Genomic DNA, 16,945 nt, shown 5'->3' on the forward strand with positions numbered 1-16,945 from the left:
CTCTGCCAGAGATGCAGGTGTACGTGGAACCATCTGGAAACACCAGGCAAACCCCAAACAAGGGACCTCTGCCCAAACAACCGGCCTGCAGGTGGCAGGGGCATGACGGGGACTACAACAGACTAAGGCGACGCGAGTGAGTGACAGTGAACAAGGCAAGGGGAGTGATCTGACGGCGAAAGGCTGAGCCAGGCCCTTCTGTGACAGGGACAGAGGTGTGGGTGCCGCACCAGACATGCCACACCCCAGACTTACGGCCCTGGTGTCGTCTATGTGCTGCCTCATAGAAAACTGGAGCTCCAAGGGTGAAACACTTCACCCACATCTCAGACAGCGGCCGAGGAGGCCCAGGCCCACAGCGGGCTCAGGCCCGGTGGCTAGGGTACCCTGTGGGACACCCACATCTCATCTGGGTGCTGAGGTTTGAGTCCCAGCTCTGCTCCCGATCCCAGCTTCCTGCCAATGAGCGTTCAGCAGGCAGCAAGGGACGACTCAAGTGGCTGGGTCCCTGCCACCCACATGGGAGACTGGACTGAGGTCCTGGCTTCTGGACTCAGCCTGTCTTAGCCCTAGCCATTGTGGACACTGGGGAGTGAACCACTGGTTAAGGAGCTGTCTCTGGCCGGCGCCGTGGCTTAACAGGCTAATCCTCCGCCTTGCGGCGCTGGCACACCAGGTTCTAGTACTGGTTGGGGCGCCGGATTCTATCCTGGTTGCCCCTCTTCCTGGCCAGCTCTCTGCTATGGCCCGGGAAGGCAGTGGAGGATGGCCCAAGTGCTTGGGCCCTGCGCCCACATGGGAGACCAGGAGAAGCTCCTGGCTCCTGGCTTCGGATCAGCGAGATGCGCCAGCCACAGCGGCCATTGGAGAGTGAACCAACGGCAAAAAGGAAGACCTCTTTGTCTCTCTCTCTCACTATCCACTCTGCCTGTCCAAAAAAAAAAAGGAGCTGTCTCTCTCTCTCTGCCTGTCAAATATTTTACAAACTGAAGACAAAAGCAAGCAAGCGTTAAAACCACCAAGGCCTCCCTGCACCCCTGTGCTCTTACCCACCCAGGAGCGCTCAGTGCATGTCTGAGGACAGCAGAATGCCTCCCAACCCCAATGTGCATGCTGCTTTGGCTGTGCGCGTTCTCAGGCGTGATCCTGGACCTGGAGTGAGCGCAGGGGCGGCGACGGCAGGGCTCAGCTTTGCGAGCTGGAATCGCACCTGTGACCGCCCCTTCCCAGGGCCAGCTGCACCCCGGTGCGGCCCTGCATCCTGACAGCCCTGGCGGGGGCAGCAGCAGGTGTGCAGAGCCACCACACACACAGACCGGGTGCCCAGGTGGCAGCGCTGGCTTCAGATGCCTGTGGAGGAAGGCCAGCAGCGCGGCCCTGCCTGGGGGCCGGACACTGGCTGTGGTGGTCCAGGTGAGGAACCTGAGAGAGGCCAGCCAGCCGGCCAGGTCAGGCAGTGTCCGCAGGCGTCCGCAGCCTGGCGCAGTGGGCCCTCACCCCCGCCAGGCAGGAAATGACACCCAGCTCTGCTTCTGCTGACCGTGGCCTGGCCACACCCTAAAAGAGGCCTGGGGAGGGACAGGCGGTGGGGTGGGACGGGGGGGGAGGGCACGGAGCCCTGGGCGAATTAGCTCATCTCACTGGGTTCCTGGGACGCCCCCTGGAAACCAGAACAGAACCGGGCTGCTCCGCCTAGGAGCCGTGGGGGCAGCCAGCCCTTCAGGCCTGGTCACAGCAGGGAGCCTGCTACACACCCATTTCACGGCAGAGAAAACTGGGGCGCAGAGGCCGTGGCCGCTGGTGCTGCACTCTCTCCAGATCCCCTGAGGTGGAGTCGGCCTGAGTGGCTGGAACAGCCCAGAATCTCTGGGTCCAGCAAGGATGACCACTAGGGGGACTCCAGCAGGCTCTGATCCCAGGAGTGTCCGTCTCCTCATATGCAAATGAGGGTGGAAGCAGCCGAGGAAGGCCCAAGTGCTCAGGCCCCTGATGAAGCTCCTGACTCCTGGCTTCTGCCTGGCCCAGCCCTGGCTGTTGTGGCCATTTGGGGAGTGAACCAGCGGATAGAAGATCTCTCTGTCTGTAATAAGTAAATCTTAAAAAAAATAAATAAATACAATAAAATAAAACAATACCTACAGGGGGGACGGAACGCTGTGACCAAATGTGATACGTAAGTGCTCGGGCAGGCTTCTGCCCTCCCACACCAGGAGGGGCTCTGCACATATCTCTTTCCATGGGGTGCCTCATCCTGGTTCCCACAGAGCCCCTCCTTTCATTCACCCACTCAGCACTTTCAGAAGCCTACAGCTGGGCAGCGGGGAACAACTTTCCCCAGACAGGCCCAGCCAAGCAGAGCGGTAAGAGGGACAGGGACACAAACTCACAAAAGAGAGTAAGCAGGGTGCCAGCGCTGTGTGTAGCAGGTAAGGCCAACGCCTGCCACACCAGCATCCCACAGGAGTGCTGTTCTTGTCCCGGCTGCTCCACTTCCAATGTAGCTCCCTGCTAGTGCCCCTGGGGAAAGCAGTGGAGGATGGTCCAAGCGTGCGGGCCCCTGCCATCCACTGCCATTGGGAGACCTGGATGAAGCTCCTGACTCCTGGCTTCAGCCTGGCCCAGAGCTGGTTGTTGCAGCCATCCTGGGAGTGAACCAGCGGCTGGAAGATCTCTGTCTCCGTCTCTCCCTCCCTCCCCTCTCTCCCTCTCTCCCTCCCCCTCCTCCTCCCCCTCTGTAACTCTGCCTTTTGAAATAAACAAATAAATCTTTAAAAGAAAAGAAAAGAAAAGAAAAAGACCAGGACAAGCAGGGCTGGGAGAGCGGGAGGCACAGGGACTGGGCAAAAAGAGTCAAGGCCCTGAAAGGGCAGAGAAGGGCATTTTAGACAGGAATCCAGCAGGTGCCAGATTATCAGTGTTTACTACACAAATACAGACAGAGCAGGGTCCAGTGTGCCAGCTATGTCTCAATCTACCCCTCACCTCCCTCCACCCCAGAGGAGGACAAAACTGCCACCAGGGGGAGGCGACAGGCCCCCTCCATGGGCTGGGTCCTGGCTGTGAGAGCCGCAGGCCCACCAGGACAACAGCAAGCACATGGGCACCCACACTTCCCCCGAGACCCTCCACGGCAGGGGGCCAAGATCCTGACCCGTGGGATCTGGAGGGTTGGGGGAGGGTCATGGACTACCCCAGAGTCCAGGCAACCCAGGAGACGATCTCCTCAATAGCGACTCCAGATTTTCACTGGGGAAACTGAGGCCCAGAGCAGGGCCAGGGAAACACCTGCAGGCCGTGCTAACGCCTCACCACACTGCATTTCAGCAGCTGGCTCTGAACGACTGCTGACACCCCAGCCCCTGCCACAGAACCTGGTTCAAGTGAGAGGCCGAGCTCCTGCAGGAGCCGGGGCACAAGGGATCCCAGCCAACACAGTCCTGACGGAGGCTCCAGATCACCATGCAGCTCACCAGCCCCCAAAGGAGATTGGAGCACCAGACCCTGGGCCCCACTGCGGCTGGAGTTCAAGTCCAGCCGCCCCTGCCCGCTGCCAAGAGCACCACACGGAGTCTTTTACAGATAGCACCTGTGAGCCTCCAACACCGGGGTGGGAATCCCTGTCCCCGTCTTACAGATGCTGAAAGAGGCTGGAAAGGCTTGGTCATTAGTCAAGGTCACATGGCTAATGGCGAGGGAGCAGAGAACAGAGCCCAGGGGCACCTGACCCCACAGTGTCAGGACTCTGGCCTTCATCGGGGCAGGACCGGCCCAGCCAGATCCAGCGTGCTGACACCGGGAAGCCTCTTAGCCCACAATGCTACTGTGCTGCACCCACTGCACTCAGAAGTGCCAAAGGGTCCTCCTGACTCAAGCCTCAGACCTCACTGTGCTGGGAGGCAGGGCCGTGCTCTTCGGAAACCCACTGGGAAGCCCCTCTGTGCCCTGCAGCCGTGGGGCAGCCCCACCAACCCCACCAGCCTCAGGTCACGGTCTACACGGCCGCTTCGCCCTGCCACATCCTGGCGGTGTGGCCTTGGCTGGGCCAAGGACACAAGCCCGGAGTCCCAAGCGCGTCATCTGTCAAGCGGGGATCATCCACCCTCAGAGTAGCACCGTGAGGATTAGATGAGGCTCGGACACAAAGCCCTCGGCAGCTCCAGCCCGGGGCCCCGCGGCCTGCCCTGCCTGCCCAGGCCCTGCCCAAGGGGCAACACGCTCCCTGCTGGTCCTTAGGAACAAAGTTGAAACATCACAAATGCCAAGAGCCCTCTACAGAGAGGCCAGCGTAAGTCCAAGTGACAGAGCACCTGCCTGTAGTGGGGACCCCAGAACGGAGAGGCCCATGACCCATCAGGGCACTGAGCTGGGGGAGGAGCCTGCAGGAGGGGTACAGGGTACCTCCTCACATGACACTGCCCAGGACTCCCCTCCTGGCCCTTTCCTGCAGCTCCTTCAAACTCCAGCATGGCCGGGCCCTGCACAGGCAGCGAGCCCCAAGCCCTGTCCCTAAATTCTCCACGTTGGGCCAGGGGCCCACTGCTCCCCAGCCACCCCGCTCCCGCAGCATACACGGTCACACACCAATGTACCGCAATGCCCAGGCCCCTCGGCACACGGCAAGTGCTCAGGGGCGAGCTGAGGCTGGGTGGCAGGCTGGACGGGTGAGCTAGCAGAGGCCATGGTGTGCGAGCCGCTGTCACCTTTCGAACACCAGGGCAGGGCCTCGGCCCTTGGCCTTCCTGCGCAGGTCACAGGGAGGCCCACTGTGACGAGGCCCTGGCCTCCCGTCCATTCTCACGGTGCTTGGGGACATTACTGCTCCTGCCATCACCCTCCTGTAAGGGGCACAGGGCTCAGGGGTGTCTCAGAAATACCAGGGGAGACCCTGGGCTTTGCTTTATGGTCTGCAACCGTCTGACAGCCAAAGCAAAGCTAGTTACAACTGTACTGACCTTCTAATTTACCATGGGACATCAGCAGCAACACTAGCTACGGCACAGCCACTGCTCGTGAGGAGGTGGCAAAGGTGTTTCAGTAAGTGGCAGCAAAGGTGGGTTCCACTACTCCGGAAAGCAGTCCGGCAACTACTCTAGAAATCATACAAATGTGGCTTTCATTTCAGTCCTCAGAACCCCAAAACCAGGAATTTATACTCACGGGGGAAAAAATCTAAGGAAAAACGCCTGCCACAACACGCACGTGTCTATTACTGCGTGTGCAGCGAGCAGATGACGCCGAGGGTCAGACTGGCCCGCACCCACCAGTGGGCCCCTTTCGGTGCAGGAGGACTGGGCACCCTCGCCATCGGGGCAGCGGACCCTCCAGGCAGGGCTGCACTGAGCCAGCTCCGCAGCCTAGCTCCCACGAGAGACCTGGGAGGGAGCAGCTGCCGGAAATGTTCGTGAATTAATAATTCCGTAGCAATATGAGAAACTTCCACAGACGCAATGCTAAGTGAACAAAACAGGATACAAACAAGTACCTGCACCGTGGCTTAAATTATGCATAAATTATACACCTCTGAATGAGGGCTGGCAGGAACCAAGGAAAAGTTCCGCGCAGGGAGCTGAGGCTCTGGGTGATTCGTTGTTCATTTTTAGGTTCTTGTGACTGTGGCTATGATATTGTATATACAAGATGTAAAAACTGCACTTTGCTTTCCTAACTAAAAGTGTTGTTCAGTGGTATGGCGGGTTAAACTGAGCCTGTAACACCAGCATCCCACAGATGGGTGCCGGTTTGAGTCCCAGCTGCTCCACTTCCAATCCGGCTCTCTGCCATGGCCTGGGAAAGCAGCGGAAGATTGTCCAAGTACTTGGGCCCCTGCCACCCATGTGAGAGACCCGGAAGAAGCCTCTGGCTTTGGCCTGGCCCTGCCCTAGCCCTTGTGGCCATCTGGGGAGTGAACCAGCAGATGGAAGATCTCTCTCTCTCTCTCTCCCTCCTCTCCTGTGACGCTGACTTCCAAATTAAGTAAATAAAACCTTAAAAACAAAAAATGTGTTGTCTAGAGGCTGGTGTTATGCTAAGCCGGCACCTATGACGCCAGCATCCCTCAGGGGAGGGCCAGTCTGACCTTCAGTTGCTCTGCTTCCGATCCAGCTCCCTGCTACTGCGCCTAGGAAAGCAGCAGCAGATGGCTCAAGCACTTGTATCCCTGCCACCTGAATGGGAGACCGGGATGGAGCTCCAGGCTCCTGGCTTTGGACTGCAATATCCCCGGCCATCACAGCCATTTGGCTAGTGAGTGAATCAGCAGATGGAAGGTCTCCGTCTCTCTCCCTCTCTATCCCCTTCAAATAAATAAATTGTTGGGAAATTTATTTATTTACTTTAAAGATTTATTTGAAAGAGTACAGAAAGAGAGGCAGAAACAGAGAGAGAGAGAGTTCTTCCATTGGCTGGTTCACTCCCCAGATGGCTGCAATGGGCAGGACTGGGCCTAGCCAAAGCCAGGAGCCAGGAGCTTCATTTGTGTTTCCCATGTGAGTGCAGGTGCCCAAGCACTTGGGCCACCTTCCACTGCTTTTCCAAGGCCAATATCAGGGAGCTGGATCAGAAGTGGAGCAGCTGGGACATGAATCAGTACCATATGGGATATCGCTGTTGCAGATGTCAGCTTTACTGGCCATGCCACGATGCTGGCCCCTAGTAAATAAATCGTAAGAAAAAAAAAAGAGAGAGAGAGAAAAAGTGCTGTCCGGAAGCCCAGAGTTCTTATTCCTTGGTCCTGAAAGCCTGCACTCAGCCGAGGGGGGCCTGAGGTGGCTGGTGCTGATGCTGGGCTGACCCGGCCTCGCCCATCATCCTCTGGCTGAGCCCACTCTACCGTGCCAGGCCCATGGGAGCCAGGGCCACTCGGGCCTCTTACGCTTGGGCTGAGCCTGCGGGGTCAGCACAGGGGAGAAGCTGGAGATGCAGGCTCAGGGAAGAGCATGCACGCACACGCACGCTGAGTCCTGAAGGTGGGCACAACAGCAGGTGGTACCCAGCTGAAAAGGAAAGGGGAGGGCATGAGGCTGTGAACCGGGAGCCCTCGGACTGGCCGGGAAGGAGAGAGTGCGTGCCGGGGTGACCGAGCGCGGGAGCGGGAAGCGGAGCTGTCCCTTGGGTGCAACTGTTCGTTCATTCATCCATCCAGTGAATGCGGCCACCTGGGAGCAGGGACGACTCTACCTACAGGTTACCAGTGGCTCGGGAGGTCAAATGCAGGGGGCCGGCCGGGAGCCCAGAGACCCCCCCCCAAAGCCCACCCCGAGACTGTTCCCCCAGGCCCACACCCTGCTCTGTGAGGGGCCCAACAAGTCCCAGGCAGGCCAGCACATGGGCAGCTGAGGCCTGTCCCTGAGGGGTCCATGCCAGGGGCTCTCTGTGGCTGAGAGAGGAGCAGGAAGGGGAGCTGGAGCACAGAGAGCCCGCGTGTGGTGTGCAGCGCAGGGTCTCCTTTCCTCACTGCTGGCCTCAGTGGCCCCATCTGCAAAGTGACCCCTCCAGAAGGGAAGCGGACCCTGCCGCAGACGCCCCTGACCCATCTTCTCCTCGAAAGTGGGCCCCCGAGACCGTGGTGGTGGGCGGCAGTGCTGCCGCCCGCACCCGCCTTCCCTTTGGCTCCCTGAGCCCTGGAGCCAGGCCCTTCCCAGCTGGCCAGTGACTCATCCCCCGCTGCCTCCAGCCCCGCCCCGCCCCTGGCCACCCAGCTGACATCCGACCTCAACCCCCTCCCACTCCTCACCACTCCAGTGAGGAAGGAGGCCGCTGGGAGAGGTGGAGAGAAGCAGATCCACGGGAGAAGAAGAGGCTTGGGGAGACCAGTGACCGACACACACAAGGATCAACACCTCGCCAGCAAAGGGGCCCACCAGTGGCCATGACGCCCTCCTCGGCTCTCCAGCCAAGCGCTGGGCTCCAACCTCAACGCCTCTGAGCAGCCCTCGGGCCTCATCCCGCTCACCCCGTCCAGTGCAGACTCTGCCCCATGCCCGCTCCCTTCCCCTCCTGTGCCCGGAACCTGGCCCGGCTCTGGACACCTCCCTTCCTCTCATGCTCACCAGCTCTGCCCGGCCACGATCGTCCCCACGGCCCCTTCGCCGGCCCAGGCAGGCCTCCTGGTCCTTGCCTGCAGCCGCATCCTCCTCCCAGCTCCTGGCTTCCAGGCCAATCTGTCCCCTGCAGCCAGAGCACTTCCTACAGCCCACAGCTGCCCACGGCATCGCCCAGCAGGGAAGCCTCTGCTGCCTGTTTTCTCTCTCTCTCTGCCTCCAGAATAAGATGAAATCCAAACTCAAACATCCTCCCCGCTCTGCCTCTGCCTCCACTCTTCCCCACTCTCAGTGCCACATCTGATCCTGGGCTCAGCTTGCTCCTGGCTCCTGCTGAGCCCCCACGGCTCCCACTTCCAGTACTGAGGGCTGGAGAAAGTCCTGGCTCCCTGCCCTAGGCTGTGGGCCACTGGCCTCCCTCCGCCTGAATCCAAGTCCCTGTCCACGAAGGGCCGTCATGGCCTCGATCTACCTCCCTGCCAGGCCCCCAGTATGACACAGTGGCTGGCAGAGTAGGCGGGAGGCGTGCAAGGAGGTTTGTTGAATGGATAAACAATGGGGATGGGGAAAACGGGGTGGGGGTGGGGAGGGGAGGGGGCAAACAGAGACCACAGGGACAGAAGCAGTCTCCACCCAGGGAGAGGTGAGCAGAGACTGGGCTAGAAGCGCATCCCTAAGCAAAGGCCCTGAGACACAGACAGTCCAAGGCAAGGACAGTGGGCTTGGGGGGCAGAGCCAGGGCTGAGCCAGGTCGGGGGCGGGGGCGGTTGTGAGACAGCTGAGACAGAATTGGATCAGAAACAACTCGGCTTCTGCAGTGAGGGGGTGTGACTCACACACACAGAGTAACACCAGATACAGAAACACACGCAGTCCCACGCTCACATGCACACACCTTCCACGCACCCTTACCAGCCCTTGTCAGAGGCCGGCCCTCCAGGAGGGGGAGGAGGGGGAGACCGGGGCCTGCCACACGGTGCTCCCAGCTCACTGCTGCCTCATTTAGTCACCGGCTCCTCTGTGCTCAGTTCCCCCCCAGGATATGAGCCCAGGACAGCAGCAGGGTCTAATTTGTGTGGTCTGCCACTAAATTCCTGGACGGAATGCAGCGCTTGCCATTACGCCACGTGCTGAAGGCGCGTGCGGAATGAACACGTGAACCCCGTGCCCCCTGGCTGGCAGGCTCCCACCCCGACACTCACCAGGTCCTGGGCAATCTCAAGGGTACAGGAGATGGTGGGAGACCTCGGGGAACCAGGGGGAGGGGGAGGGGCCCTGAAACCCAAAGGAAGACATGAAGTAACCCAGGCACCTGAGCAGAGAGCAGAGGCAGCATGGCGGGAGGAGGCAGTCCCTGCACACAGACGCAGTGCACTGGGCCGAGGACATGAGGATTCCACAGACGGGCTGCGAGGCAGGGGGGCAGGGCTGTGCGCGAGCTCTGCCTGCCCTGTGCCACCAGCCCCAGGCTCTCTGCAGTGACAGGCAGAGGACTTCCCCTGGCATGGGGCCCTCCACTGGGGACCTCAAACTGCTCATGATGCTCAGAGGTGCCAAGGGGGCTGAGGACGCTGCCAGCCTGACACCTGGTCCCAGTTGCTTTGCCCCCACCTTGTCAGGGACCACTTGTCTAGGAACAGGGCTTCTACCCTGTCTGCTCCGTGACCACCAGCCCGTCGGGACAAGCCGGAATGGCCCAGCCAAGGCCCCAGATCCCCAGGGCACCCACAGCCCTGGCCGCAAGGGAAGAAAGCAAACCCAGCTGTCTCCAGGACTCCCCCTTCCTCTCATCTCCTGAAAGTTTAAAGACTCTCGGCTGGAAACTGAGCTGGGGCTCGTTAAAGTTTAAAGGCTGGAGGCTGGGGAGCCAGGCTGGGGGCTGGGGGCTCCTCGAGGCCCAGGGTGACACAGAGTAGACACGTCCCCACCCCACCCCCCTCACAAGGGTTCCTTGGGCCCTGGGGCAGTGCCAAGGGGGCTGCACTTCTATCCCTAGCACCCCAGGGCCCAGCCCACACAACGCTCACAGCCTGTACAACAGCAGTCATGCCCGAGCCACCACTTTCTGGCCATCACAACACCAAAATCTCTCTGGGTTCTATCCCTGGCTTCATTCCCCACAAACCCTGCCTAGTGCAGGCCTCGCCGCCTCTGCCTAGACAACTACAGCAGCAGCATACACCACCACCCCCCGCTCCCCTACCTACAACCCTCCTCTGGCACCCCAGGATCTCTAAGACACCTGGGCCCCAAGCCCCATACCGAGCCACCTACACACAGCTCTCCAAACGCACGCCCCTGTGTGTCGCCTCCACCTCCTGGCTACAGCTGCTCCCCGCAGGGAATGCTCCTGAGCCTGTCAAAATCTCCTCCCCATGCTGCACCCAGTGCCAAAGCAGCGCTCCTCCTCGGCCTTCCCTGACCCGCACAGCTGGTTCGGTGGCCCCATGGGGCTCCACAGCTCCTGGGCCGAGTGCCCATCTCAGCTCCCAGCTGGGCGCTCCTTGAGGGCAGGGCTTGGTGGGACTCTCTGTGCCCATCTCCAGCGCAGGGCCGGGCGGGAAGAGGCTACTGGCGGAGGCTCGCTGGATGAGCGAGTGAGTGAATGAGTAGATGCAGTGCTGAAGGCAGCTGGCAGATGAGGACGGGATGCCGAGCAAGGGCCCCGTCCCAGGCCCCGGAGCCTGCACTCGGGACCCTGTGCTGTCTCTTACGCTCCACCTCAGCCCCGGCACTTCCTCCAGGGAAGTGTCCCTGGCACTACCAGCACCTCTGCCCTTTCCCTTCCCTTCCCCATCCCAAGGTCAGCACACAGAGGAGCTGGGTCCTGCCCCCGCAGCTCTATCTTCCAGTTGGCCCCACGCCAAGGCAGCGTTAGAGCCAGGCAGGGCAGGGGTCCTCAGGGTCTAGCCTTGGGTTCCTGGGACCTGTCTGATGGCACACACTGGCAAGGTCGTACCTATCGTCCTCCCCGCGTCCAGCGGTGCAGCCTCCCACCCAGGCCTACGAAGAGCACACCACCTGCCTGGCAGCTTCCTGCAGACGTGGGAAACAGCCCTGTAGAGATGCCAGGGGCTGGGTTCTCCAAGCCAAAGCCCTGAAATCATAGATAGGACTGACCCAGAAGGGAGAAGTGACCCCTAAGGGCACACACAGCAGGGACTGGGCTCCTGCCCAGCTGGGTCCCCCCAGGGCACCCTCCCACAATGACACAGCACAGGGAGACCCAAGAACTGAGGCTGAGATGTGAGCCATAGGGATGGAGGGGCCCAATGCTGTTAATGACCAGGCCCGATGCCTGGGCAAAGTGAGGCCTTGGCAACCCGAGGCCCTGGGTTCTGATCCAGCTTCAGCCATTTCTGGCTGCTTGGCCTTACACAAGCGGACTCCTAGGTCTGCCTGGTGGGATTAATGAGCCGGAGCACAGTGAAGACAGCGAGAAGACACAAAGCAGGCAGCTGGCCCTGGCCCTGCCCCCACCCTCCCCATTAACCTCGAGCAGGGCCCCTGGGGATCCCTGAACCACCCTGCATTTCCCAGGGGGGACACAATCAGCTGCTGAGGGGCAGACCTGAGCCTTGGCTTGAAACCTGGGGGGAGGTTGGAACCTGGGGGGAGGGGGGCACTAAAGGGAAGGGGAGGAGCCTCAGGACAGGAAGTCAGAGGAGACAGGTGCCCGTTATCCAGCTTCCTACAGCAACAGGAACCTCAGGTTCTCAGCCACTTCCTGAAAGGCCTCTCCCATCTGCTCCAGAACCAGGCCCCTCAAGACCCTGGCCATGCAGATGCAGTCCACTGCTGTCGTAGGCACAGGCTGTCACCAGTCTCTGCAAGGCTGCTGGGGAACCTGCTCCCTGTGCAGCGGGGAGAGCAGGGACCACTTGGCACTGTCTGACCTCTCTGCACCAAGGTCTAAAAACCTTTGAGGAAGGCCGGCGCCGCGGCTCAATAGGCTAATCCTCCGCCTTGCGGCGCCGGCACACCGGGTTCTAGTCCTGGTCAGGGCACCGATCCTGTCCCGGTTGCCCCTCTTCCAGGCCAGCTCTCTGCTGTGGCCAGGGAGTGCAGTGGAGGATGGCCCAAGTGCTTGGGCCCTGCACCCCATGGGAGACCAGGAGAAGCACCTGGCTCCTGCCATCGGATCAGCACGGTGCGCCGGCCGCAGTGCACCAACCGCGGCAGCCATTGGAGGGTGAACCAACGGCAAAAAGGAAGACCTTTATCTCTCTCACTGTCCACTCTGCCTGTCAAAAAACAAACAAACAAAAAAAAAAAAACCTTTGAGGAAGAGTCCGGGTCTCCTCTGCCTCTCATATGGCCACACAGGAGGCTGGCACAGGATAGGCACCAGGAGAACCTAAGCACGTGAGCCTGCAGGGCGGGGCAGGGCAGCCCGGATGCTGAGTTCGGAGGTGCCTGGAGCCAGGAGGAACCTATGACGGACAAATAACCCAGGGAGGGGCAGGGACGTACACACAGCAAGAGGACAACACAGCCAGGTCTGGACCCCAGCCAGTCCTCGTTCAATGAGTGGCACAAACACCTGGTTTGCCATTTCTTATACCATGACAGGCGCCAAGGGGAAGCCTGGCCTGGGCGCTCAGAGACCAGAGTTCAGCTTCCAAACTGCCCTCTGCCTTGACCAAGATCCACGTTCAGTATCTGCCCCTGGGCCAGAGCCTGAATCTCTGAGCACGGTGCAGGGCTGGGACCAGCTGAGACTGGGGGCCGGGTGGAGGGCGGGGGTGGCAGGGGCCTCCAGCTGCCCCTTCCCTTCGTCCTGGCTCTCATCACTGGGCCCAGAGCCACAATGGCTTCTGGACAGACACGAGGGAAGCGGGAGGGAGATGAGGAGGAGGAAGTCAATTGGGTGAATAGATAGGTGGACTCCCCCCACCCCCTGGTCAGCGCAGAGCACGACAAGAGAGCAGCTGGCTTTCAGTGCCAGGGGCCCGCCCTGCAGACTGGGGCAGGAGACAGGGGAGGGCTGAGTGACCCGATCACCCCAGTGACTCTGGCTTGAAACCCACTGCATGACCTCGGCAAAGCCACGCCTTTGTGTGGACCTCAGCTTCCTCATCTGTGGGACAAGAACGGGCTGATGAGAACACCGCGTCCTTCAGGGCTTCAGAGTTATTGATGAGGTTAAAGGCCTCGGTGTTGAGCAACACCAGGAGCCCACGCAGGCCAGGGCTGCAACCTCACGGTCTCTGTAACAGGGACGGGCCTGAGGGTAAATTACAGGGCCAGAGGAACGCATGGCTCGGAGCAGAGGCTCTCAGCAGAAATGGGATTAGCTGCACAGGAGCTGGAACTCCTTGAATCTTGGGGATGCGCTCAGAGGCTCTGCCCATCTCCCAGAGTCCATCTGGCTGTGCTGAGAGGACCAGCAATGGAGGCTGGCCACTTGGGATACCCATAAGCAAGTTCCCAGCTTCCTCCCTGGCCTGGGTTCCTCTCATTCCTGCCCCCGACTCTCCGTTTCTTGTGGGGAGCAGAGCTGGTGGTCAGCGTGAGGCGAAAAGAAAGACATCAGAGGGTTGGGCTGGGGGGCTGGAGAGCTGGGCGCCAGGCCAGGCTCTGCTGGGACTTGGCCACGTGACCCTGGGCTGGCCTCTGCCCGTCTCTGGGCCTCAGTGTACTCACCTGCACCCCAGTGTTGGGGGGGAGAGTGTAAAACAGAGACTGAAGGGCCCTCTGGTACCTCCCACCTCTGCTCCGTCTCAGTTGGGGGTCTGGGCTGCTGGGGATGGAATGTACCCCGCCTAGAAGCCTATGATGCCCGCATTTTTCCATATCCCTTCCACCCCCACTGAAGGCCACCCAGCAAGTCTGCTCTGGTCACCAGGGGCCTGTTGCGGCAACCAGGCCCCCAGACCTGCCACCTCCAGTGCTGGACTGGCCTGGGGCTTATTCATTAACCAAGCCAGATGGAGGAGGCAGCTCCGCCCTGTTGACACAGAGGGTGGGAGTGCAGGACTCTGCTCAGACCTTCGCCTTCCGTGGTGGGGAACCCCCACTTCCCAGCCCACTGTGCCGCACGCACCAGCATTAAACCCCTCTCAGGTCCCTGCCAGGCCCTCTCACCACCGCCCTGCTGCCCGTTCCTTCCTTCAGCCAACATCCCAGCTCCATCTACGCTGGATGCCGGGAACCCAAACGGGACAGGATCTGCCCCTGACCTTGGGAAGCCCCAACCCAGGACACCTTAGCTGCCTTCCCCTTCTGAGGCTCAGACACAAAGCCAGACCCTAGGGTCCTCCGGCCTGGACAGAGTCCCAGAGGGAGGCAGAGCGTCAGACGGCCAGAGTGTAGACAGAGCCATGGCAGAGAGGACAGGCAGAAGACCAAGAGGGGACAAAGTGGTAAAGGATTAAGGCCAAGTGAGGCAGAAGGGCACAGGCCAGAGGGGAGAGGTCAGGCCGCTCAGGCCCTGGTGTGATCAGGCCCCGGGTGGAAGGGGGTGCCGGTCTGAGACAAGTGCCCGGTCCCCTGGCCACAGGCACAGGTTCCTCCTCAGACCTCAGGGAGACAGCACAGGGGGACAGCAGGCAAGGGAAGGGAGAAGAGGGGCACAGCCAATGGCCAGGAGCCTGCGAAGCTACGCAGCCCCCTTGACAGCTGCCACTCACAGAGGTGCCAGATGTGCCGGAGGCAGCTACTGAGGCCCTAGGCCAGGGTCTCCACCAACTCCTCCACCTTCTAGCTCTCATGGGAGCTGAGTGTATGGGGTCCCAAATCCCACGCCTGCCCCATCATGGCAAAGAGAGGAGAGGTCCGTGCGGGCCTGACGGTGGGCAGCCTGTCCCTGAGCTGGCTTGCCCAGCCCACCCCTAACCAACCGTGCAAGCCCTGCCTTCAGGATGCAGCAGCCACAACGGGGGGGGGGGGGGGGGGGACGGGAAGAGCGAGGCAAGAAGGAAGCAGAGCCTGAGGACCCAAGCGTGCAGGAGTCGGGAAGGAGACTCAGCTCTGGCGGAGGGAAGGATCCAGTTTCTCAGCGAAGGCACTGGTCTAGAGCAGGCCAGGTGGGCCCTAGGGGCCAGCTGCACGTGAGCCAGAGTGAGTCACAGCCCCTCTCTGGGCCTCAGTTGGCGCAGCTGTGAGATGTGGGCTTGGCCCAGCACGCCAGGCCTCTTCCTGGTTCCCGGCAGGAGACCTGGGCCCAGGTGCCCAACCAGGTGTCTGCGGCCCTTGGACAGGGGCCGGGAGGCTGGGGTGTGAGAAGCAGGAAGGAGGGCCCGGCAGAGGCGGCAGCACAGCAGGGCACCCCTACCTTGATCTTGTGCAGTGTCCGGTCCATCTCCACAGCCTGCACCCACACGGACACGCCAGCCTTGCTGTAGGTCAGGTTCCAGCCCACCTCGGCCTCGCACTCGGACCGGAAGCTGCGGAAGTCCTGGTCGTCGGGCACCTGGACACTCTCCCGGCCCAGGACCGGCCGCGGCCCTTGGGGCTCTGTGGAGGCCATGGGGAGGGTGGAGAGGCCCAGGGCCCTGGTCCTAGTCCGGCTCTCCTGGGTCCTCCGCGGAGGCTCCGATAGCGTCGACGCGGCTGCAGATGCTGACGCCACCTTCCTGGGACCTGCAAGACCGGTTTGGGGACGGCAGTCAGTGCACTGGGGGCGCGGGTGGGGCGGCGCGGGGTCCTGGCGAGTGGAGCGCAGGAGGGTGGCAGGGCTGCACCCCCCCTCCCCAGGGAGGGCAGACCGGTTCAGGGTAGTGGCGGGGGCACCCCGCACCAAGGACCTCAGACTTCCCCGGGGCCGGCGTGGGGATTGAGAGGGGGCTTGCGGGAGTCAGGCGGGACCCGGGGCCCCTAGGTGACTGGCGGTGCGGCGGGGGCCCCCCGCGCGGCTGCGGCCCGGACCGGCTCAACTAACTCAGCAGCGGCGCCGGCGCGGGGGGCGCGCGGGGCGGGGCGGGGGCGGGGGCGGCGCCCGCCGGGCCGGCCCCGGCCGCTCACCTGTGCCCGCTGCTCCGCCGGGGCCGCCGGGGCCGGGGTGCGAGCGCCGCCGCCGCCGCCGCTACCGCCGCTGCCCGGGCGACCGGGGGCCGCGCGGGGGGCCCTGGGGGGAGGAGCAGTGGGTGCCGCCGCCCGCCCCGCCCCGCGCGCCCTCCCCCCCGGGCTCGGCTCGGGGGCTCGGGGTGCGCGCGGCGCCGCTCGGTATTTTCCAGGCTGCGGAGGTGAAGCGGCCAGAGCTCCGGGCCCCGCCCCGCCCCGCCGGGTCCTAGTGCCCGCCCCCGCCCGCCCCGGGAGGGTCGGTCCCCAGGCCGGGACTGGGGCCCCCGTGAGGAGGGGCCAAGAGAAAATGGGCCCTGAGAGCCAGGGCCACGCGCCGCTACCAGAGGGACCCTGAAAGTTCACTGTGAGCCCCTCGCTCCACCCCCTCCCATCCTCTCAGGTACGCACCTCTGCCACCACCTTTGTACGCCCGGCTAGCTGTTCCCAGAGCCCCCAGGGATCGAAAGGTGCGTGCACACACCCCTCCGACCGGCAGGCGCTCAACAGGCTGGACGACCGCCCCAGGGCAACACGGCGATGCCTGCAGCTCTCAACCCCCAAACAACCTGGAGGCACGTGGGACCTGAACACACCCAACCAACTCCCAGCTCCTGCGCACAGGTGCAAGGCTCAAGGTTCACAGGCTGTCGCTGTGAACCTTGTCACTCCCACCTGGGAGCTTTACCCAACCTGGGAAGACCCCCTCCGCCAGCCCTGGATCTGCAGCCCTTGTCTACCCTACCTCTCCTTAGTACAAGGCGCCCCACCCCGACCCGGGCAGCACTGCGCTCCCAAGAGCAGGCACCCTCAGAGCTCTGGGGCTCCCTGGTCCCTGCCCAGGCAGGGCAGGCTGCTGCCCTGGGGCGTCCGTCCAGCTACCCTCTCCAGCCCTAGAAGGCTGC

At 62.1% G+C, this 16,945-nt stretch overlaps 1 protein-coding gene across 1 annotated transcript in view; it reads right to left on the reverse strand.

Annotated features, from left to right (window-relative positions):
• STARD10 (StAR related lipid transfer domain containing 10) overlaps positions 1-16,945 on the reverse strand; it is a 42,345-nt gene that overhangs the window by 6,659 nt on the left and 18,741 nt on the right. Inside the window, exon 2 of the mRNA XM_062196671.1 lies at positions 15,316-15,623. Within this exon, the coding sequence (XP_062052655.1) occupies positions 15,316-15,623 (308 nt within the window). The remainder of the gene's footprint in view (positions 1-15,315; positions 15,624-16,945) is intronic.

Source organism: Lepus europaeus, chromosome 7 (genome assembly GCF_033115175.1).
Source record: "Lepus europaeus isolate LE1 chromosome 7, mLepTim1.pri, whole genome shotgun sequence".
Lineage (NCBI taxonomy): Eukaryota > Metazoa > Chordata > Mammalia > Lagomorpha > Leporidae > Lepus > Lepus europaeus.